This window comes from Labrus bergylta, chromosome 16 (genome assembly GCF_963930695.1).
Source record: "Labrus bergylta chromosome 16, fLabBer1.1, whole genome shotgun sequence".
NCBI classification, from domain to species: Eukaryota; Metazoa; Chordata; class Actinopteri; order Labriformes; family Labridae; genus Labrus; species Labrus bergylta.
Window position 1 is genome coordinate 21473763 of NC_089210.1, and position 19057 is coordinate 21492819.

At 41.9% G+C, this 19057-nt stretch overlaps 1 protein-coding gene across 1 annotated transcript; it reads right to left on the reverse strand.

Annotated features, from left to right (window-relative positions):
* Nucleotides 1-836: 836 nt before the first annotated feature.
* Nucleotides 837-17268, reverse strand: gpr139 (G protein-coupled receptor 139). Its single transcript, XM_020636231.2, has 2 exons — nt 16729-17268; nt 837-4931 (listed from the first exon to the last, which is right to left on the reverse strand). Exons 1-2 carry the CDS (start codon nt 16874-16876, stop codon nt 3952-3954), a joined length of 1128 nt encoding a protein of 375 aa, XP_020491887.1. The 5' UTR covers nt 16877-17268; the 3' UTR covers nt 837-3951.
* Nucleotides 17269-19057: the final 1789 nt, after the last annotated feature.

The window sequence follows — 19057 nt, forward strand, 5'->3', positions numbered from 1 at the left end:
TCAAAAAGCAAACATCTGAAAGTCCTGATTAAAATGTTTGAGACCAATCAGAGGAATTTCCTAAAATCAAATTCCAAACTCAGATCTGTCTGAAATGTTCATGTGTTTATGCTGAAAACAAATGTTTTATACCTACAATGATGTCTAAGTCTTTCTTTGAGTTAAAGTGTGATTATATATGCAGAAAAAAAAGACACAACATCATCAGCACTTTATCTGAATGCTCACAGATTCTGTTCTTTATTTTGTTAATCAAAAATATCGATATCAGCCAATACTTTTCTGCATACTCTGTCACATTACAGTAATAAATACTCTTGATACAATCAATACATTCATTAGGAGGAAAAACTGATTAATGCAAGCCTATAATCACTCCAGATGAGTCCTGTAACACAGTCCTGTAACACTGCTGTGGACCAAGGTCAAAGACTGCTCAAAAAATGTAATCATGTAAAAAATCACAATCAGAAAAATACAGACAAAGATGCTCTAAGCTTCAGTTTTACATTCATGGATATATCTTTATAATACTGTGCTGCATGTAGTTATATTCATCAAGACTGAGTATAAATACATCGTTTAAATCGTACATTACAGGTCCTATGGCACAAATATTACAGCTTCATTCTGTATAGCACAGACATTATGTACACACACACACACACACACACACACACATTTGTACACAAACATGCACACACACATTGTAGAAAGAGAGAGATGGAGAGGAAACACTAGAGCAGCCTGTGTAAGAGAAAAAATACAATTTCACCGTCTGATTGATTTATGCTGGGTTATCTTTTTAATATCTGTTTTTTTTTCATAACGATAGGATATTTCTTCCCACCCCGACCACACACACACACACACACACACACACACACACACACACACACACACACACACACACACACAAATACTCACACATACACACACCTCTTCCACTTGCTCCAGAGTGCGTCACGTGTGGACACAAAGGCACACCTGTGTGCGACACTCTTTAAAACCCCCTCCCCACTCATCCCTTTGCTTAGGTTTCCCAGCATGCATCATTCCCTGGAGGCCTCTAAAATGAGCTGCAGGGTCTCGCGCAAATGTCACATTAACATGGCTGAAAACACTGGACGGTTTTAACACGTGAAGTTATTGCCATGGCAACATTGATCTGGCACGAACTCCTTGGCCTGAAGCCAAAATCATTTTTTCCTGATCTTACTTTCTTATTGATCTGCTCATTAGGCGTATTGATTAGGATTAAAACACATATTTCAGTGCCTTTACACTAAATGAAATGTATCCTCCTGCCGAGCCTGACTATTTCACACACTATGAGCTCACTGAGTGATTATTGGTTATTGACTTTTTGTCTATTTATCTCCATCAAATAGTCTTTAACACCCACCAGCTTTTTGACAGGGTGATTTTCTGGTGGACAAAGATGCACAAAAAGTACTTAAAGGTAATTGTTTCTTTAAGAAAAAAAGGAACCCTTGAGAGAATTAACTCTAAACGAGTGCTTTTGACATAAAGCGGGGGTGGGTTTGGGGTGGGTTTGGATGAGTGGGAGGAACGCAGAGTAAAGGAGTTGAGGAGAATGTGGAAATTGGTCGTCCTCTATTTGTTTTGCAATTTTAAGGAAATCAATTTGTGATAAAAAAAAAAAAGGAAAAAGGAATTGAAAGTCGGCAGGGCCAGTTAGTTTCTGAGTGCAAAACTGAAAAAAGGGGCAGTTTAGATGTGGGAGAATTGGGTTAGGGTTTTTTTAGTTAAAAGAATGAATGCACCTTTACGTAAGCCATGAGTCAGAACCTTATATTCAGCCCTTATTTGCAATGTAGCACTCACTGACTGAAAACTGACTGAAACGTTATTATTTTACAACCTTGATCTGTTCATTTTTCTTTATCTGAATTAAATCTTGGTTTTGAAAACATATAAAGCAGAAGCCTTACAGTTCTGTAAGTAAAATAGAGCTGCATTTCTACCAACTTTAGCTCTACGTCAAAAAATGCAGCCCTTTGATTTATCACTGCTTTTAATACACGCTTACTGATCAAAATAATGAGACAGACAACCTAAGGCCAATTAATCCAAAATCAGAAATCACAATCAGAAATACTCTCATTATCCCTCTCCATGAAAATCTTTAGTTAAGGGCAAAAAGATTGATCTGATCTGAAGAGAAACAAGAGTGATAAATAATGCAAGTTCATATCCCTGCTATACTCCATGACACAGATTTGTACTCTTTGCTCTGATTTTCAGCCGCAGACAGTTTCTGCTCCGATAGTTGATATGGTGAGAAAAAGAGTAACGACACAGCTGCTGTTGCCTTTTTAAGTGCGTCAGATATTTGAGTGTTAAACAAGAGTCTGGAGGTCGTGACATTATCAGCTATGACAGACACACCTAACATCAATCAGATTTAAAGCCTTATCCATTAATACAAAAGGCCAGATGTGTCTGATCCCTCCTGGCAGTTATTAGCAGAAATCTGCCCTTTGGCAAAGCTCCATTCTCTGTAGCTAGATGAACACCGCCGATGCCTCAAGGTGTCTGCAGAATAGTTGTGCACTGATCTTAATGTGTTCTTAATACAGTGCAGAGTGTATGAATGTGTGTGTGTGTGTGTGTGCGTGCTCACATTTATGGTTTGTAACCAGGCAGGTTCCAGATGGAGTTGATGCAGAGGACTATGTTTGGGTGTTAAATGTTACTTGGACAGCAGAACAAACAGCGCTGAAATGCCTCTCTGTGGCCCTGAGATCAAATTCACTGCTGCATGATAGGAAAGAAAATCTCATAAAAGTTGAAACTAAAAGGATGGCCGATTGCTTTATCCTCTCAATCTCTCTCTCTCTGTTTTTTCTCATTATCTTAGAAAGCTAAAGGGTTTAAGAGATACATTCATTGTATTCATCCACATAATGGCTAACAGTAAGTCATCAAGGTCCATTAAAGGTTAATCAAGGATCTATCTACAAAAAGCAGAAAAAATGTCCTCTTCCTAATGTGGAAATGCGATTTCTAGGTTCATGGCACCTTGGAGCTAAACCAACTCCAATTAACTTCTTTTTGTTGTGTTTTTTTGTGCAGCTACAATAACAGTCATGTTTAATAAATATTGAACCAACAGTAAGGAGAGCGTCTACTCATCCTTTGACAATCTTTGAGCTTGGTTGTGGGATAACTTCCATAGCGAGTGCCGACTTGAAGGTGACCTGCACTGCTAGGATGAGGAAAGTCAGGGAGGCCTGTTCATTGAATAAAAGCACAAATTAACAAGCCTTTGAGACTCTTCTGCATATTAAACTGGAAACTACAGCGCTGTTTTGAAGTGCTTGACAGACAGTCATAACCGTGGACAATGGACACGCCGTCGCTGGCTCGGCCTGAGTGAATCACCCCTCTAAGGTGAGCCGTTTAGTGCCAAGACTCTGGCAGGAAACTCTGCGTGATGTCTGGAAATGACTCCCAAAGGAAAAACGACACATCTGCTCGAGGCTCGTCACTGTTGTGCAATGGCGAGCGACCATAAAAAAAATCACTGTCAGCAGACGTTTGATGCTTCACCAAGGACTCATCCAGTCATGGTTTATCACTGATACAAACATCGGCCTATGAAAGTCAGTGATAGATGGTGATGAGACCCCTTTATCAGTCAGTCTCTTACAGTAAGTGGTTTTTTTTTTTGCTGGAGGAAACAATCAACCTTTCTCAGCTGGTCTCAGCTTTATGAATACCTGCTGTTTCTTTATCCGTCCTGCTAGCTTGCCACTTTGTTATCACTGAAAGCTATAGCTAAACCGTCGCCTCTGTGCTCTCCGGGCGTGTTGACATTTTCAAGCCTCAAAGAGTCCCACGTGAGTAATCTGGTCACCAAGTAGACAAAGCCTGAATATATTCCCGTTCTGCTGAGTGTGGCGGTAGCTGCTGGCGGTTGACAGCTCAGGAGGAAATGCAGATTGGCTTCCCGTTTTTGTCGTACTGGTACACCAACATCTTGATGCAGTGGGAGTTGGCCGGTGAGATCCAGGGGCTGCTCGTGATGGAAAAGTTGTGGCTGGCGTAAAACGGAGGCGGCTGCTTCCGGCAGTGCACCATGGCTCGCAGCACGTTGGCCGCCATTCCCCGGAATCGCTTGCTGATGAAGCAGTAGAGGAAGAAGTTGACGCCGGTGTTGAGCAGTGCGAGCATGTTAGCCAGATCTGTGAGCATGTGGAGCAGCACGCCAGCACCTCGTGACGCAGGTGGAGGGGAGTAGAAGTGGTAGAGGATCATGAGGGTACGTGGAGCCCACAGAACGGCGAAGACGGAGGTGATGGCGAGGAGGATGGCGGTGGTCTTGCCGGTGGAGTAGCCGCGCAGACGGAAACAGCTGCGGCGTCTGCGCAGCTTTCGAACGATGGCAGCATTAAGGGAGAAGAAGACGGTGCAGGGGAGGAGGTAGACAGTGGCGCAGTGGGCCCACACAAGGACATGCTGGGCCACGGTTCTCCTGTTACCCTCTCCTCCTCCACCGCTCCTCACCCCGGGCAGGCTGTGCCACAGCTCAGGCCACCAGTAATAAGGAGCTGCAGAGAGCAGGCACCCGATATACACAGCAAATATTACCCTTCGAGTGCGGGCAGGGTAGGAGACTGTGTGGTAGCGCAGCGGGTGACAAACAGCGATGTAGCGGTCGATGGTGAGAGGCACGGTGATCCAGATGGAGGTGTGGATGGAGGAGAACTCCAAAACCTGCACCGCATTGTTGAGCGACAGGGGCAGCGGCGCGGCCATTATGAAATCCTCCAAAATGAAGTCGACAAACACAATGAGGAACAGGACAAGGATGTCGGCGGCTGCCAGAGCCAGGAGATAGTTGTAGGAGGACTTCTGACGACGCAGCACCAGCTGTGACAGGATGACCACCGTCAGGATGTTAGCTGGGGAGGGAGGGATACAGAAAGGTGATTGAAAGAAGAAGAAAGGTGAAGGAAATTGGGAAATGATGGAAAAATAAAAAAAAAGTGTGAGATTGGAAAAGGAATGGGGTGAGGGTTAGGGCAGGAGAAGGAGAGAAAAATGTGTGTTAGTCGGCAGGCAATTGAAAGGGCTGCAGCAGACTTTATAAGTGCAACACAAAGTTACTGTACAACATCCAAGTACAAAGATAAGGACAAAAGAGTTTCACTTCTGTGGAAGAGTTTCACCACCACTGTACAGTAGCTACCAAACATAAGAGCATCCAGGGTGAATTCTTTTCCAAATAATATTTCAGCATTCACAAATTCTGCAGAATAATCCAGAACCAGTTGGCTCAACACCAGGTTACGGCATCAGAAGTGTTTTGATTTCTGCTTGTAGTACAAGTCATAACGCCCTTAATTGTTCTGCTATAGACATTGGCTGTACACAACAGTCCTGTAGGGTTGCCTTGCTTTGCAGTTTCAAAGAAGTCTCTGCTCAAGTGTTTCTAGGATTATTTTTACTGATATGTTAACCCTAATTAGCATGTTTCTGTCTGTTTTACCCATACCTGACTGCATGAAGGCTTATTTCTAATATTTGTAGTGAATTGTGCATTTGAGTCACGGTTGTTTACTTTTCCCTGGAGGTCAGCCACAGCCAAAAATACTATTTCTTTCTGTTGATGGTTTGCGAGCTCATTCGCTTGCTTCAGCCCTATCTTTTTTTCCAAATACTTTTGCCCTCACAAAGCCAACATGGTGACGGCCAAGATGGCAAAAATGAGCTTTAAAGGCAGTGGAAAAACCATAATGGTGGTTACATCCTTAATAAATACTCTATAGTTCCTCCTTAAAATTTTCTTTTGCAATAAGGTAAAAGCTGTTATCACCCCTCCCGCCCCCCATTGCTTCCGTCCCCTCTGCCCTTTCATGTACACCTGCTCTGTAATTCCAGCAGCACCTGTGTCTCCCTCTGGCCAAATTGTTATCTCTAATAAAGAGTAAAGCTACAACAACAACAACAGGAGGGCAATGTGCAGCATCATAGCCTTGGCAATCTGCTGAGCTCACTCCTGCCTGCCTCCGGCAATTTAGTTCCTAAAAGAAAGCACAAAGGCACCCCATCTCCTCCTGTCTTCCTGCCTTTTTCAATCTTAAGTCCATTTCCCCAAAATATATCCTCATACCGTCTCATCCATGTGGCAAAATGAAGCGTTTCTCTTGCTTCCTTTGGTTTGTTTATTCGACCTCTCTAGCTTTCTCCACAGGACAGTTAAAAAGCCCAGGAGGGGGACCACTACTCTGTTGCTTTCTGCTAAAAAACAACGTGGACAAAGAGGTCTGGATGTAATTTATCCCACTGCAAAGCATGACCACTGTGCACCTGCATTAGACAGGAGGAGCACAGCTTTCTGCCTCTCAAGTGGAACTGCGGTACAGAAATGGAATTGAACAGCCTCATAACACGATTTGTTTCCTGTCCCCTGTCCCGTTACCACATAAGTTGTGAGCATGCTCAAGCCTCTCACACACCTGGAGGAGTCAGTGAATCAGAAAGCACTTTCGCACTTGCACAAAGTTCCTGAAAACTTCAAAACATTGGAGAGAGCCGTCTCTCCCCGCCGCCTCAACCTTAGAGTCAATTGCTAACGAGAGTTGCCATGTAGGGGACACTGAAGCTTCAGTGTTTAGCTGGCTCTGAATCAGTCTTTAAACCATGTTTCTGCTTATTGAGAAAATGTTGAGGTGTTTTAGGTTAGGGTTAAGGTTAGGGTTTTTAGGTCGGGTAGAATCAGTATCTGAATCATTATGATTTAATTCAGTAGATATCTTACAGATTGCTCCTTTAACATTATGAAAACATCACCCCTCCATATAGTTTTTAACAAATAAAGAAATAAGCGATAGAGACTATCTGCTGTTAAATTATAATATGGGGCCTAATGGAGATTAATTGGCTTTTGACGCCAGCCTCAAGTGGACACTAAAGGAACTGCAGGTTTTTGCACTTCTGCATTGGCTTCATTTTTCATCACTGCTTGAGTCTCACAAAACATGGACCCAGGATTAAAAACATTTCTGCATGGCACTGCAAGTTGCAAAAACTAAATGGACCAGACGTTTATATATTTAACCCTTTCATGTATATAAAGTGATTTTCTTAATGTCTGAAAAGCTGAATGAGACATTTGAGAAATACATGTTTTTTAGCAGAAAATTATGATGTTTATTTATTTTGTTTCAAGGTGATGTTTGTTTGGTTGCAGGTTCATAATGTCATTTGCCTATTTGGAAAAGCCTATTTTTTCCTAGAAGGAGACTCTTTGTTTGTCAGCAATTGCACATTAAGAACGTTCAATGTCGATTCAATACCAACGTGACATGAAGTGTAACTTATAGAGGCATTATTTGAGAGAATCAATAATTTTCCTATTTCATGCTGTGGAAGTTCAATTACCTAAACAAACAATAATGTATCCATCCTACTCTGTTTCTAACAAACCTCATTTAGTGAAACAGGCTGCTGCAGCATGAATCCACGTCCAATCTGTTTCCTCTGACAGCGATCTGCATCAATGTACTTAGTAGCTGTCACTGTCCATGTATGTTTGTGTGTGTGTGTGTGTGTGTGTGTGTGTGTGTGTGTGTGTGTGTGTGTTTGCTGTGGTTCTTTCAGGAGTAATAGATCTGGGATTGGATTAAATATGGCAGCTTGAAGTCTGGTACATCACACTTCACAGCCTCAGCCACTATCAGCTGATTACAAATTACAAAGCAGGCTCTGCATAATGACTGACAATGTCCTTGCCAGACTGGAGGATGTTCAGCAGGACATACACGCATGCATGCACGCACGCACACACACACACACGCACACACACACACACACACACACACACACACACACACACACACACACACACACACACACACACACACACACACACACACACAGATCATTAGGGATGCACCAATTCATTAGCATACAATCTATCAATAACCATAAATGAGATGTCAGAGCAGTTTACAAGGCTCAACAAGACAATAATATGCTGGATTACATTGCACCCCCCCCCCCCCCCCCCCCCCCCCCCCCCCCCCCCCCCCCCCAATATTGTCACCCCCCCACCCCTTGTATGCCACACAGACCTCTTCACAGGCCAGTTAAATTGCTTTCATGCTGAATCTTGTTGACTTTGTTATTGATTTGTGTGTCTCCTGCGGGTCTTACACTTTCTGTCTATTTCTGCTCTTTTACGGGTCACAGTTTGTTCCTCCAGCAATGTCTTTCTTCACAAAATGTATAACTTGGCTTACTATATGTGGCAACATAATGTGGAGCTTTAGAGGTTTTTTCAGAGCTGTATATGTCTGCCTCCGACTACACCTCCCTCACCTGTTAGATAAGGAGAGAAGTCTAATGATAAGGCAGCGATCAATGAGTAAGGTTTCTAATTCTTTAATCTTGTAAACAGGTTTCACCCAAGTAAATGTTGTGTCACTGCCTTATCTCACGACATACTTTATTATCAAAGTAGGGACAATCTTCTCGGATAATTCTGCTATATCAAGCAAAAAAAAAAAAGGTTACACAAAGACACAACAATAAACTACAACATTGCAAAAAACACTGTCATGTCTTTAATGAAAAGATATGTTACTACAAATCTTTAGACATGTAGAATTGAAAAATAATTCTTAAAGCCACAAAACCATGTGTAATTCTAAATGCATCACTGCCTCCGAGTCCATACTTAAAAGCACATGACAGTCAGAGGTAAAGAAACACCTGCAGCCTCTTGCCTGCTGAAGCTGCGCTGACATTTCCTAAAAGGAGATCTTCTACAGTCCTGCAAAACGTGCCTCACATATGGTCCATTGCCTCGCTCTCTCTTTTGTGTCTCTGCCCCTCAGGTATCTGACTTTCTGTTTGTCTTCATCCACAAACGGCTAAACAGAGAGGAGAGATGTGGAAATGGAAACAGGGAGGTGTTCACTGTCACTGCCATGGGTGTCATTCTGTTTGGGCTCCCCGGTGAGACGGCGGCCTTCTACCAACAAACAAAAGGGATCCGTGGTGAGCTTGACATTTCCATTCAATTCCAGCCAGCCTGCTATGGGTTTCCCATTCATTTCAATTGACTCTTGCTCTTTACTTTGTCTGTGGGGCTGACGAAAAGGAGGGGGGATACAGAGCTGAATGGGCATGCCTCCCATTCTGCAGGAATGAGGTGGCACATTCAGGGACAGACGAGTTTGCAGGATGCACAGAGACACGAGGAATCATACACGCAGATGCATCCCTGCTTGCAAATGGAGATATGTGCATCTCACTGCAAAATACAATGCAAAATCTCCCCCATGTGTTCCTTTTTCTCATTGCAATGACAATTTAGAGCCTCCAGCTGCGAGCAGATCAGAATGACCTGCTGTGGGTTTGTCTGTTTGTCTACATTTACTTGTGTTTGTCGCTGTGTGTGTATTTGCTTGAGTGACCCCTTCTGTCTATTTGTGTGGGAGTGCTTTTTCTCCGCTCCCCCCTGCTGCTCCTCTAATATAACGGGAGACCATTGACGTTGTTTAGCGGGAAAAGAGGAGTCACAGCATGCTCCCTGAGGTGTGTAACGAGGCTGACTCATCCCGCCAATGAAGGGAAGTGTTCAGATAAATGACAGTGTGAAGTTTAACCCCTCGAAACCTGTGGCAAAACACGACCTCCTTGCACGTTCATCAGGCTTTCTCAAGGGCATCATATACCCAACTGACACAGAAAATCATTTACAGAAAAAGAAAGACAGTTGGCAATGCAATTAAGGATTTATTTTTTGTCATTAGGAGGAAATTGAGGTTCAGCTTTGCAGGATTAACCTGAAGATTAATAAATGCTAGAGAAGAGAAGGAATGAGGAAATAGATGATGGATTAGAGACTGTGTGGTCTGAGGAAGGTCACAGGGAGTTAAAAAGAGAGCAGGTTATCGAGAGAGAATGGAGGGGAGGATTAGACGGAATAAAAGAACGAGACAGAGGCAGAAAGAGAGAGAGAGGAGGAGATGTGATGCAGGGAGGCGGTGGGAGAAAGGAAGAGAAGCGAGGGGACACAGAGAGGAGCTCAATATCAAAGCTTGCTTCAAAGGTCACATGCACTTTGTTCTTGATGACAACCATTTCCCTTTTGTCTCCTCAAAGTGTCAGACCGGACATGAAGCACATGATTCCTTAAAACCCCTGAACAAAAAATGTGGAGGACATTTCGGATACTAAGCAACAAAGAAAAAGAGAAAAACTATGATTTTAAAACGGGAGACAAAGCTGTGCATTGAAACTGGATATTTAATTTCTGGAACCATATTAGGACAAAGCAGTTATAGTTTATTATAAATTCCTTACAGTGAGGCTCTGCAGATCACAGAAGCTCATTTACTTAAAGGCTTTGCTAACAATGCTTAAAATAAAAATGAGCTTTTGAATCCCTCCCAGATGTTTTTATGAGGCAGCGCCAGGAAACAAAAAGGTGAAAAGTATAAAGAGTGGAGAGACATTCAGGGAAATTAAATGCAGACGAGAGGGAGATAGGTACAGAAGGAGGAAATTATTATCCCAATTACTGCATTATAATTATCCTCAGTTTGATAATTTACCAAATCTTGCAATGAAAACAGAAACATAATGAGTGGATTTCAAGTGTTCTTGGCTGCAAAGTTTTGTTGTTGTCAGCTAGGCTAACAAATGGTGCTTTCAAACTTGCAAAAAACTTGTCAGTGTGGAAATGGCAAAATTTCCCAAACCCTCATATTCCCTTTTTTTTTTTTTTTTTACAAACTTGCTGTCCTCTTTGTCCAGTTCCATAAATAAGAAACAAATTAGTGTCCCTAATCTCAAAATCCTCCTTAGAAGTGATAGTATCTTTTAACAAGCCCCCGCCCCATCACACATGCCCTGTCACTGCTGCAGATTGACTGATCAATAGCACAAACTGAAAATCAATGGGGCTCATTTCTTCATTAGTGGCTCACTTGGCCTGGACTGTGACGTGAAACACGGGGTCGTTAGCGCCTAACATCTGTGACCTTTTCCCTCTTGGGTGAATGGATAAGTGGGAGTGGGAGGACATGTTTTTCAAACTCTCTCATGTGCTATAGGCACACCGCTGATTGTCAGTAGACAAACCCACCATGACATGCTAAAAGGAAGAGGGTAGGAATGCACTGACACATCTGGAATAAGAGCATAGAAGAGTCTGCATTGCACTCAGAGAGGGGTGAAGTTGTGAACACAAACGGACAGATTAATTCACCCTGACACTTTTCCTACCAGCCCCTTCGGAAAGTCTCACAAAGTCTGTTCAAAGCAAGTTACATCATAAATGCAAAAAATCTTCTGATGAATTATCACATTAAAGACTAAGTTAATGACCTAAACTCTTCTTAGACCACGGTTCAACTGAATTGAATGATTAAGCCGGGTCTTTGTAATAAATCATTAAGTAAGGTCTTTTACCTGTTTTTTGTAAAGTGTCTCGAGATAACACTTATGAGTTGATGCTATACAAATACAAATGTATTGATTGATTGTATTGAATGACCTTCAATATTAATGTAAAGCTTTCCAGTAGTTTTATGAAGAGCTTTGCAGAGCACCCACAAACATACCTGAACACAGCAGTGTGGGGCTTCGAATTCATACATGAAGATGTTATGAATAGAAAAAGTGAAAGAGTAAAAGACGTGATATCAGAGAAAACATGTTGCTGCATCGACATGCATCAACATTTTGCAAGTTGTTGATAATTCTGTTACGAGAGCCTCGGGACTAATTTAATAAAATTTCACAAGTGAATAATTGTTCAATAGAAGAGCACGGAATTAAATGTAATCCTCTCGGAGGCTCTGGGCCCTGCTGAACTATCTTGGAATGCAGACGTTTCATTACCATAAAAAGATTTGCACATCATTCAAATGGAGACATACTCACGCATCAACAGTGACCTCAAGGCTGAGCAGATGGGATTTAAAATGCATGTGTGCAGGTAAAATGTATATACACCTTTAAAGAGAAGTGATGGTGTAAAAATAAATAACTTCAGCTCAAAAACTCCGGAGAGCAGCAGTTTGTTCAGCCTAACCTCACATGAACCAACAGTGATGTCTCATGAAATCGTTCCGTACTGCCTAACAAACCAGACAGAATGTCTTTTTGTGGTTAACGCTTTGGGTAACACTTAAACTGCTGAGCTCATATGCATTTATGAATGCTTAATCAATGTGCAGATCATGAGTGATGTATGACTCATGAAGAATGAAAAAACAGCGACTGATGAAAAGTCTATATGGTTCACAGACGATCATTTTGAGTGCATGTGTGGTTTTTCAATAAAACATATTGTCTCTTAGTTAAAAAAAAAATCACAATCCCAGGATATTTCTGTGAGCCCCATAATGGAAATTTCCATTATGACTCATGGAAATTTCCATTATGTGTTAGCATGAAGCTAACAAAGAAAGTGTTGTTTTTTAAATATGGATGCGACAGTTATGCAAGCTGTGCAATGAGTTGTATGAGCAATATGCTGTTTGAATAAACATTAGTTTAATTAATATTTGAACAGTTTGTGTATTTTTTTTATACTTTTTAGATATAACCTGAAAGACTCTCATTTGAAGAACTGTTGAACTATCATCTGAGAACTTCAGGGATTTGACCTCTGTTGGTTTTTTCTTTGGTGAAAACGTGTTTGAAAACTAAGGAAGCCCTTAGTGGACATACACTCAAGTATTTTATTTTACTCCATTTTTTTAACAACGCAGGTTTTCCCAAGATCTCATTGTTGATCTAAAGAAAACGGCTGAAATTAACTTTTTTGTCACGGGAAGGCTGGCAATGCTATCCCAAGGTAACAATACTACAGTTTATTCATTATCACAAGAAAACAAGGTAAAATAACATAAATGAATGTATGTCCTCTCAGGGCTTCTTGTGGAAACTATTGAAGATCCACTGTTTAATTAATTAAGGACTAATGATGGTTATCAAAGTTATTTTTTGAATTATTTGTATGCAGGCTTCTACCTGATGTGTAACCATTAATGCACAGTTAACTACTCCATTACTGGGCAGTAATTAAGCATTAATAAATGCTTATGAGGGCAACAGTGTTGTAAAGTGTTACCTCTATTTAAAATCATGCAGCCTGCTGCACTGCACAAAGAGCAGGCCTCACATCACAGCATGTCATAGTGACCGACTCCCTTCACTGTGCTGTTTGTTATTCCAGCACACTTCTGTTTCTGTCCGGAGCAACGTGTTGGACTGAAGAGAGAGAGAGAGAGAGAGAGAGAGAGAGAGAGAGAGAGAGAGAGAGAGAGAGAGAGAGAGAGTTTGCGATTAATTAAAAATGTGGCAATTCGTTTCGGCTCTGTCATCTGCGGCTCCCCCACTCTGGGCTCAATAGGTGCTACTTCACTGGCTCTGCCGTTATTAATCTCTCTCTCTCTATTACTGCTCGGATCTCTTTCTTAACTGCAGTCCTCTTCCTCCTCTTCTTTTCTTCTTCTTCTTCTTCGACTTCTACTGCATGTTCTTCTCTTCCATAAACTCTCCGTCTGTTACCTGTTCATCCTGAGCTCTCACTTCATCGTGTCCTTGCAGGTCAACAAGCAATCATTTCCCATCACTTGACCTGCATATTTCCTTTTCTCATTACCTTCCTTCATCTTCGTCTGCTCTTTACCCCCCTCTCTCTCTTTCTTTCTCTGCCTAAAGCTTAAATGTCAGCAAAGGTGAGAAACCTATACAGGCATAAGGACGTCTCTGTGCAGCCCTGTTGCTCTTAACTAACGAAACACAAGCTGGTAATCAAGGTAACACCCTCCAATCCATCTGGGAGCGTTGTGCACCCGTGTCTGTAGGTCACGCCGCTACTATACTCACACATGCTCATGAAACATTCATGATTCAGCGTGAGCCCAACGAGCTGTGTCATAATGATTGAATAAGTCGAACTCGCGCAGCTGCAAAGAATCAGCCGTCTGCAGTCGACTCTGCCATTAACTCAGACAACTATTGTAGGATTGCATTACACCCGTGGGTCATTGTTGCTCACTGATTAAACAAACAGCCTCAGTCACATTTGTAAAGACGCCTCGGCAAGCAGAATCGAATAAAAACTTTAAATGGCAGCGCAGAGGATTGCTTGTGCAAGACTAGATTGGCTTTCTGAGGGAATTAATTAGAGGAGACGGACAGATCTGTACTTTTACTGATACTGCAAATCTACTGCAGCTGAGGCATGCAAACAGCTTTTTGAAAACTCTGCATTGCACATTCGTTTTTTAAACCAGAACAGCTTAGGTTGAGCTCCCAGTCTCTATCAAAGTAAAGGGATACAGAGTGTATGAGTATGTAACTGTAATACAAGGGTCGAATAGTAAACCCATTGAACTATCCTTTATTCTTTTTTTTTTTCCACAGAATGATTTTTGTTGATTTTGGTGACCCATGTGGACAAAGCAGTCTTGCCTCTGCACTGATCTTGTCCTGTACATATGTTTGAAGCTGTATTTACTGTTTAAGAATCTCTCCCTGCTTTCACATCAGTCATCTGATCACTCACGGTGAATCTTTACTGCGGGGAATTTCAACAAAGGCTGTTTAAGCAGGGTGCTGTAACTCACATTGTCTTACACCTTCCCGGTGGCAGTGTTAACAAATGTTAAAAATAACTATGTGGAAATTATAAATCTTGTTGCTGATGCTTTCTTGTTGGCTTTGGAAGCTCATATAGAGGCATTCGTACTGTTAAGTCTTTTTCAAAACCAGATAAAAACTCCTCAGGAGCTTTAAACTCGAGCGTTAACTTCAGAGTTAAGTGTCACATTAGTCCTCACTGGGCTTAAGTGTTGTCTGTTTTTACTAAAACTATCCCTATTTCACATATTTTCTCCTATATTGCTTTAAATACTTTATTTTTTTACTGTTTATTGTATCTTATGTAAGTCCCCTGAAGTTTTTACTATTATGTTTGTTAATTTACCTAAAACTTAAAGTCACTTACCTGTATCTATTAACCTCAGGGGAATGTCCAGAGGGGTAGACACTGGTGGCATAGAACTCAACAGTGACCGCCCACTTTTTCGGTTGGTCTGTTTCCGGAAGTAAATTTCCCCATTAAAATCCTCCCCTGATTTTTCACAAAATCCTTATATCAAGAGATTGCTGGAACCACGACAACCAGCTACCCCAATACTCGTGACTATGGTACATTTAATATAGAATCAAAACGGCATTAAAAAACTGGAAAAAAGGCAAAGGTACAAAACTGTGTATATCATTTTTCATCGGGAGTCAAGGAACTACCCATCCCACAAACATTTCTTCTTAAAAGTAACTGTTGTGGTTGTTATAGTGTTTATACTGTTAACACAAGTGTTGTACTATCTATATAAACTACATTCACAGCCGCATTACAAGGTTATTAGTACATGTCAAGTTAGCTAACTAACTAGCTAGCCTGCTAGCAAAACTTCACTGTTCGCATATGGCGCCAAGGGGCGGTAAATATTGCCATGGTAACAGCAAGCTCAACCAATCAGAGACGTATCTGTGACACTCTATGATCGTGGGTAGATAGTGCCCGGATATCACGAATAAACCTTGTTTTTCTTAAAACGAGGTTGATATAATTCAAACTTGTGTCTCCTACAGGAGCAGATACGATCATTTTATACTCGGGTAGCTCGTGGTAAGTCTGCCTTGGATGGTTATGCTAATAATCAAATCCGCTATGGAGAAAATGAATAGGATTTTTACTTCCGGCACCACACTGTTGAGCCCTATGGGCCCCCCTTGAAATCTTATTGGCCACCCCAAATCCTTTACAATGATTGGCTATTTGCCTTGCATGAGGTGGGACTTATGTGGAAATCCACTATTTAGGCTGTGTCGCAACAGGCAGCTCTTAGTTTTCAGTGAGCAGATGTTTGTCTGCAATCTTTAAAATAAAAGATGCATCTGAATATCTGAAGGAATTGTATTGTTTGCTCCTATATCTCTGTTATTAAGCATCTACAAGTCTCCTCTTTAAGCTGACCTCCAGGTGTTCTGTCCTTGTCGCTCTCTCTCACACACACACTCATATAACTCATGCAAGGTTAGTGTACACACATCGCTTTGCCTCCCTGTATGAGACGAGGTCAGCGCTCATAGATCACGCAGTGGGACAGAGGCTGACAGTGACTGTGAATGGACTCATGGGTCGATGGGTAAAGACACAACCAGGAAGCGTCATTAATTAATTCTGGTCACTGATGTCATTGAAACCCTCACTCAACAGGTCACTCTTGAGTCATCACTTACTTAATCCTTCTTGTACACATACATCAATATCAACCTCAGATTGATTTTTTTTTAATTGTATAATTTTAAGTTATAACAAGATTAAATTATCCACTGGATGTAGGGTCTGTTTTTCCAACTTAAGAGACACATATGGAAGCAAACTCCAACAGACAAATACACACAAAGTACACACACATGTACAAATGACTGCCACAAGGTCAGAATGACAAATCAACAGTGTCTGACATTGAGGAGCAGCTGTGCATGACACACACTCAAGCCTACATACAAGTGCACAACTGATCAACATGCAAAGCGTGACTCCTGCAACCCACCAGTGCAGATTCTAATCTCAAATTTGTGCAAATTAACACGGAAAGAGTTGGCATGTGATCAATGCACACACATAAAACACTCAAACATGTGCAAGTGTCTTACCAGGCAGGCCGAGACAGAGCAGGACGCTGTAGTAGATGACCGGCAGTGGTCCGAGGGGGCATCCCTGGGTAACCTCAGATGGATGCTGCCCTGGGCTCCAGGTGCTCCCATTAGAGGAAAAAGCAGGGAAAATGTGACTGTGCTCCATGGCCTCTTCCTCGTCCTCTTCTTCAGCTGAGCTCAGAGTCAAGAAACCGGCAGGCGGCACAAGCACAGTGCACGGTCGCCGGTTTGGGAGAGAGGGTGCTCTGTCCTTGGGTGCCAATCAGTATGAGTGTGTGTACACGCGTGAGACAGCAAGGTTGAGTGTGTGTGAAAAGAGGGAGGAATTGAAGAGATGGAGGAGGGAGCCGGGGGAGAGATGCCAGAGATGATATGTGTTAGTAGGTGATGGAGGGAAAAAAAAGAAAAGAGGCGAGAGGAGCAGACAGAGGGAGGCGCGAAGAGGTGAGTGTGAAGGTAGAAAAGTGGAGAGGATGGGGAGGATGCTGGCTGAGTGTGTGAGCGAGGGGGAATGAGAACCAGTCGAGAGCGCAGCAGAAGGAAGAGGAGGAGAAGGAGGAGGAGGAAGAGGAGAGGGAGGGAGGCAAGATGAGAGGAGAGAGGAAGGTAGACGGAGAGCAAGCGCAAGCACTGGAGAGCAGAAAGTGAGGGAGAGACTGATGTTGGTGGAGAGGAGGAGGATGAGGGAAGGTGCAGGGATGCTCAGAGGGAGATAAATTGGGGTGACATGTACCTGGGAACATGAAGAGGCAATAAAACTGATGAGAAGAGGTCATGAGACACACAAGGAGAAAGTGTTAAGACGACTGAGGAGAAGTAAAAAGTGTTTTGCCATTTTCCTCAATTTGTCTCCTAATTGTCCCTTTCTGCAAATTCACGGGTGGGTTTTAAACAATTTGCAATTTGCTAATCTGCAGATGAGTGTACATACATGTGAATCAACATGTGCATCCACCTGCTATTTTCATATCGTAAACATTACAGTATAAATACATGTGATTGGACACGTGTTGGTGTAGGTGTGTGTGTGTGTGAGTGTGTGTGTGTGTGTGTGAGTGTGTGTGTGAGAGTGGGGGTTGGGACTCAGTCTAATTTGCCATGCAGTGTGAACTGTCTGAATCTGCAGTGAAAATGTGTTAATGAGCTGAAGGCTGACACAAGATTCATCTTGAGAAAAACACCATACTGGTTTATTAAGCTGCAGCTGACAGTCATTTTTTGAATAGATTAATCTGCCTATTTGAATATAATATATCCTTCACTGTAGTCTGACAACTGTAATTTCTGATTTGAAGAACGCACTGAAATGTGGAGATCCTTGCGAGCAGAAGCATAACTCATGCAAATTAGCAAAAATCTAATTAATAGACTTTTCCACTATGTGATATGTTTATTCCTGGAACATTTGCAGCCACAGTGCATTGCTTTAGCAGCCTAATGAAAGCAACACAGAGTCAAACCTTTGGGGATTACACACACAATAACAGATTGGTGCTATGGGACCAGTGTAATAATTTACTCTTACTTATCAGCAGAATGAAAACAAAGAATGAATGAGCCAGAAGTAATATCCGAAAGTTACTTCTTTAGTCTGTTAAATGCCCAAAAAAGAAGGTATTCAGCTTTTAATGATCCAGTGGGGAGAGGTTAAAACGTGTATTTGGCAAAACACTTTATACAGCCAACTATTCAGAGTGTAATATCTCATATCTTAATGTTTTTTGGTCATATGAGTCAGTAAATGGACAAATACACAACTGTAAGGTGTTTTGGCTACAAAGCTAAACTGTTAACAATAAGGACGTCATACGGTATCTAATACATTATTTAAATGCAGCTTCTTTAACAAATCAAACGTCTGATGAGTAAAGTACAAGACAAATAAAGAATTGTGACAAGCGACAACCTCCAGTGTTGAAAAATGAAGCGAATACAGAAGTGCAAATAAAATAAAAACCTGCAGTTCCACTAGTGTATTTTTACAACAGAAATGAAGCTATGAGTTACCAAAGTGTGCTAACATTAGCCCGCTAACACAACAACACCACAATGCGGCCACAGGCAATTAGACAATTTTGTCCTCCGCTTGCGTATAAAGGTGCTTAATTATGGTGCGTTCTAATTCATAACTCGATTGCGAGTGGAGAGATTTTGGAGGTGTAAGACGGAGGCTTCAGAATAGCAGAGGTTTTGCCAAAAAGCAGTTTGTTTTGGTTTAATGCTGGTGCTCAAGGGCAACATCTACTGGATCAAAAAGGCGCACCTTCACCCTTTAAGGCCGTGGCTAATATGACTGGCAGATGGGTGCGTTGTAACTGTTTGCAGG

What these genes read in the sequence shown, in the direction of transcription:
- gpr139 (XM_020636231.2), bottom strand. Translation starts at nt 16,876, where the DNA reads ATGGAGCACAGTCACATTTTCCCTGCTTTTTCCTCTAATGGGAGCACC. An exon ending in GCTCTGTCTCGGCCTGCCTG is followed by an intron (nt 4,932 to 16,728) that starts GTAAGACACTTG and finishes CTCCCTCCCCAG; the next exon opens with CTAACATCCTGACGGTGGTC.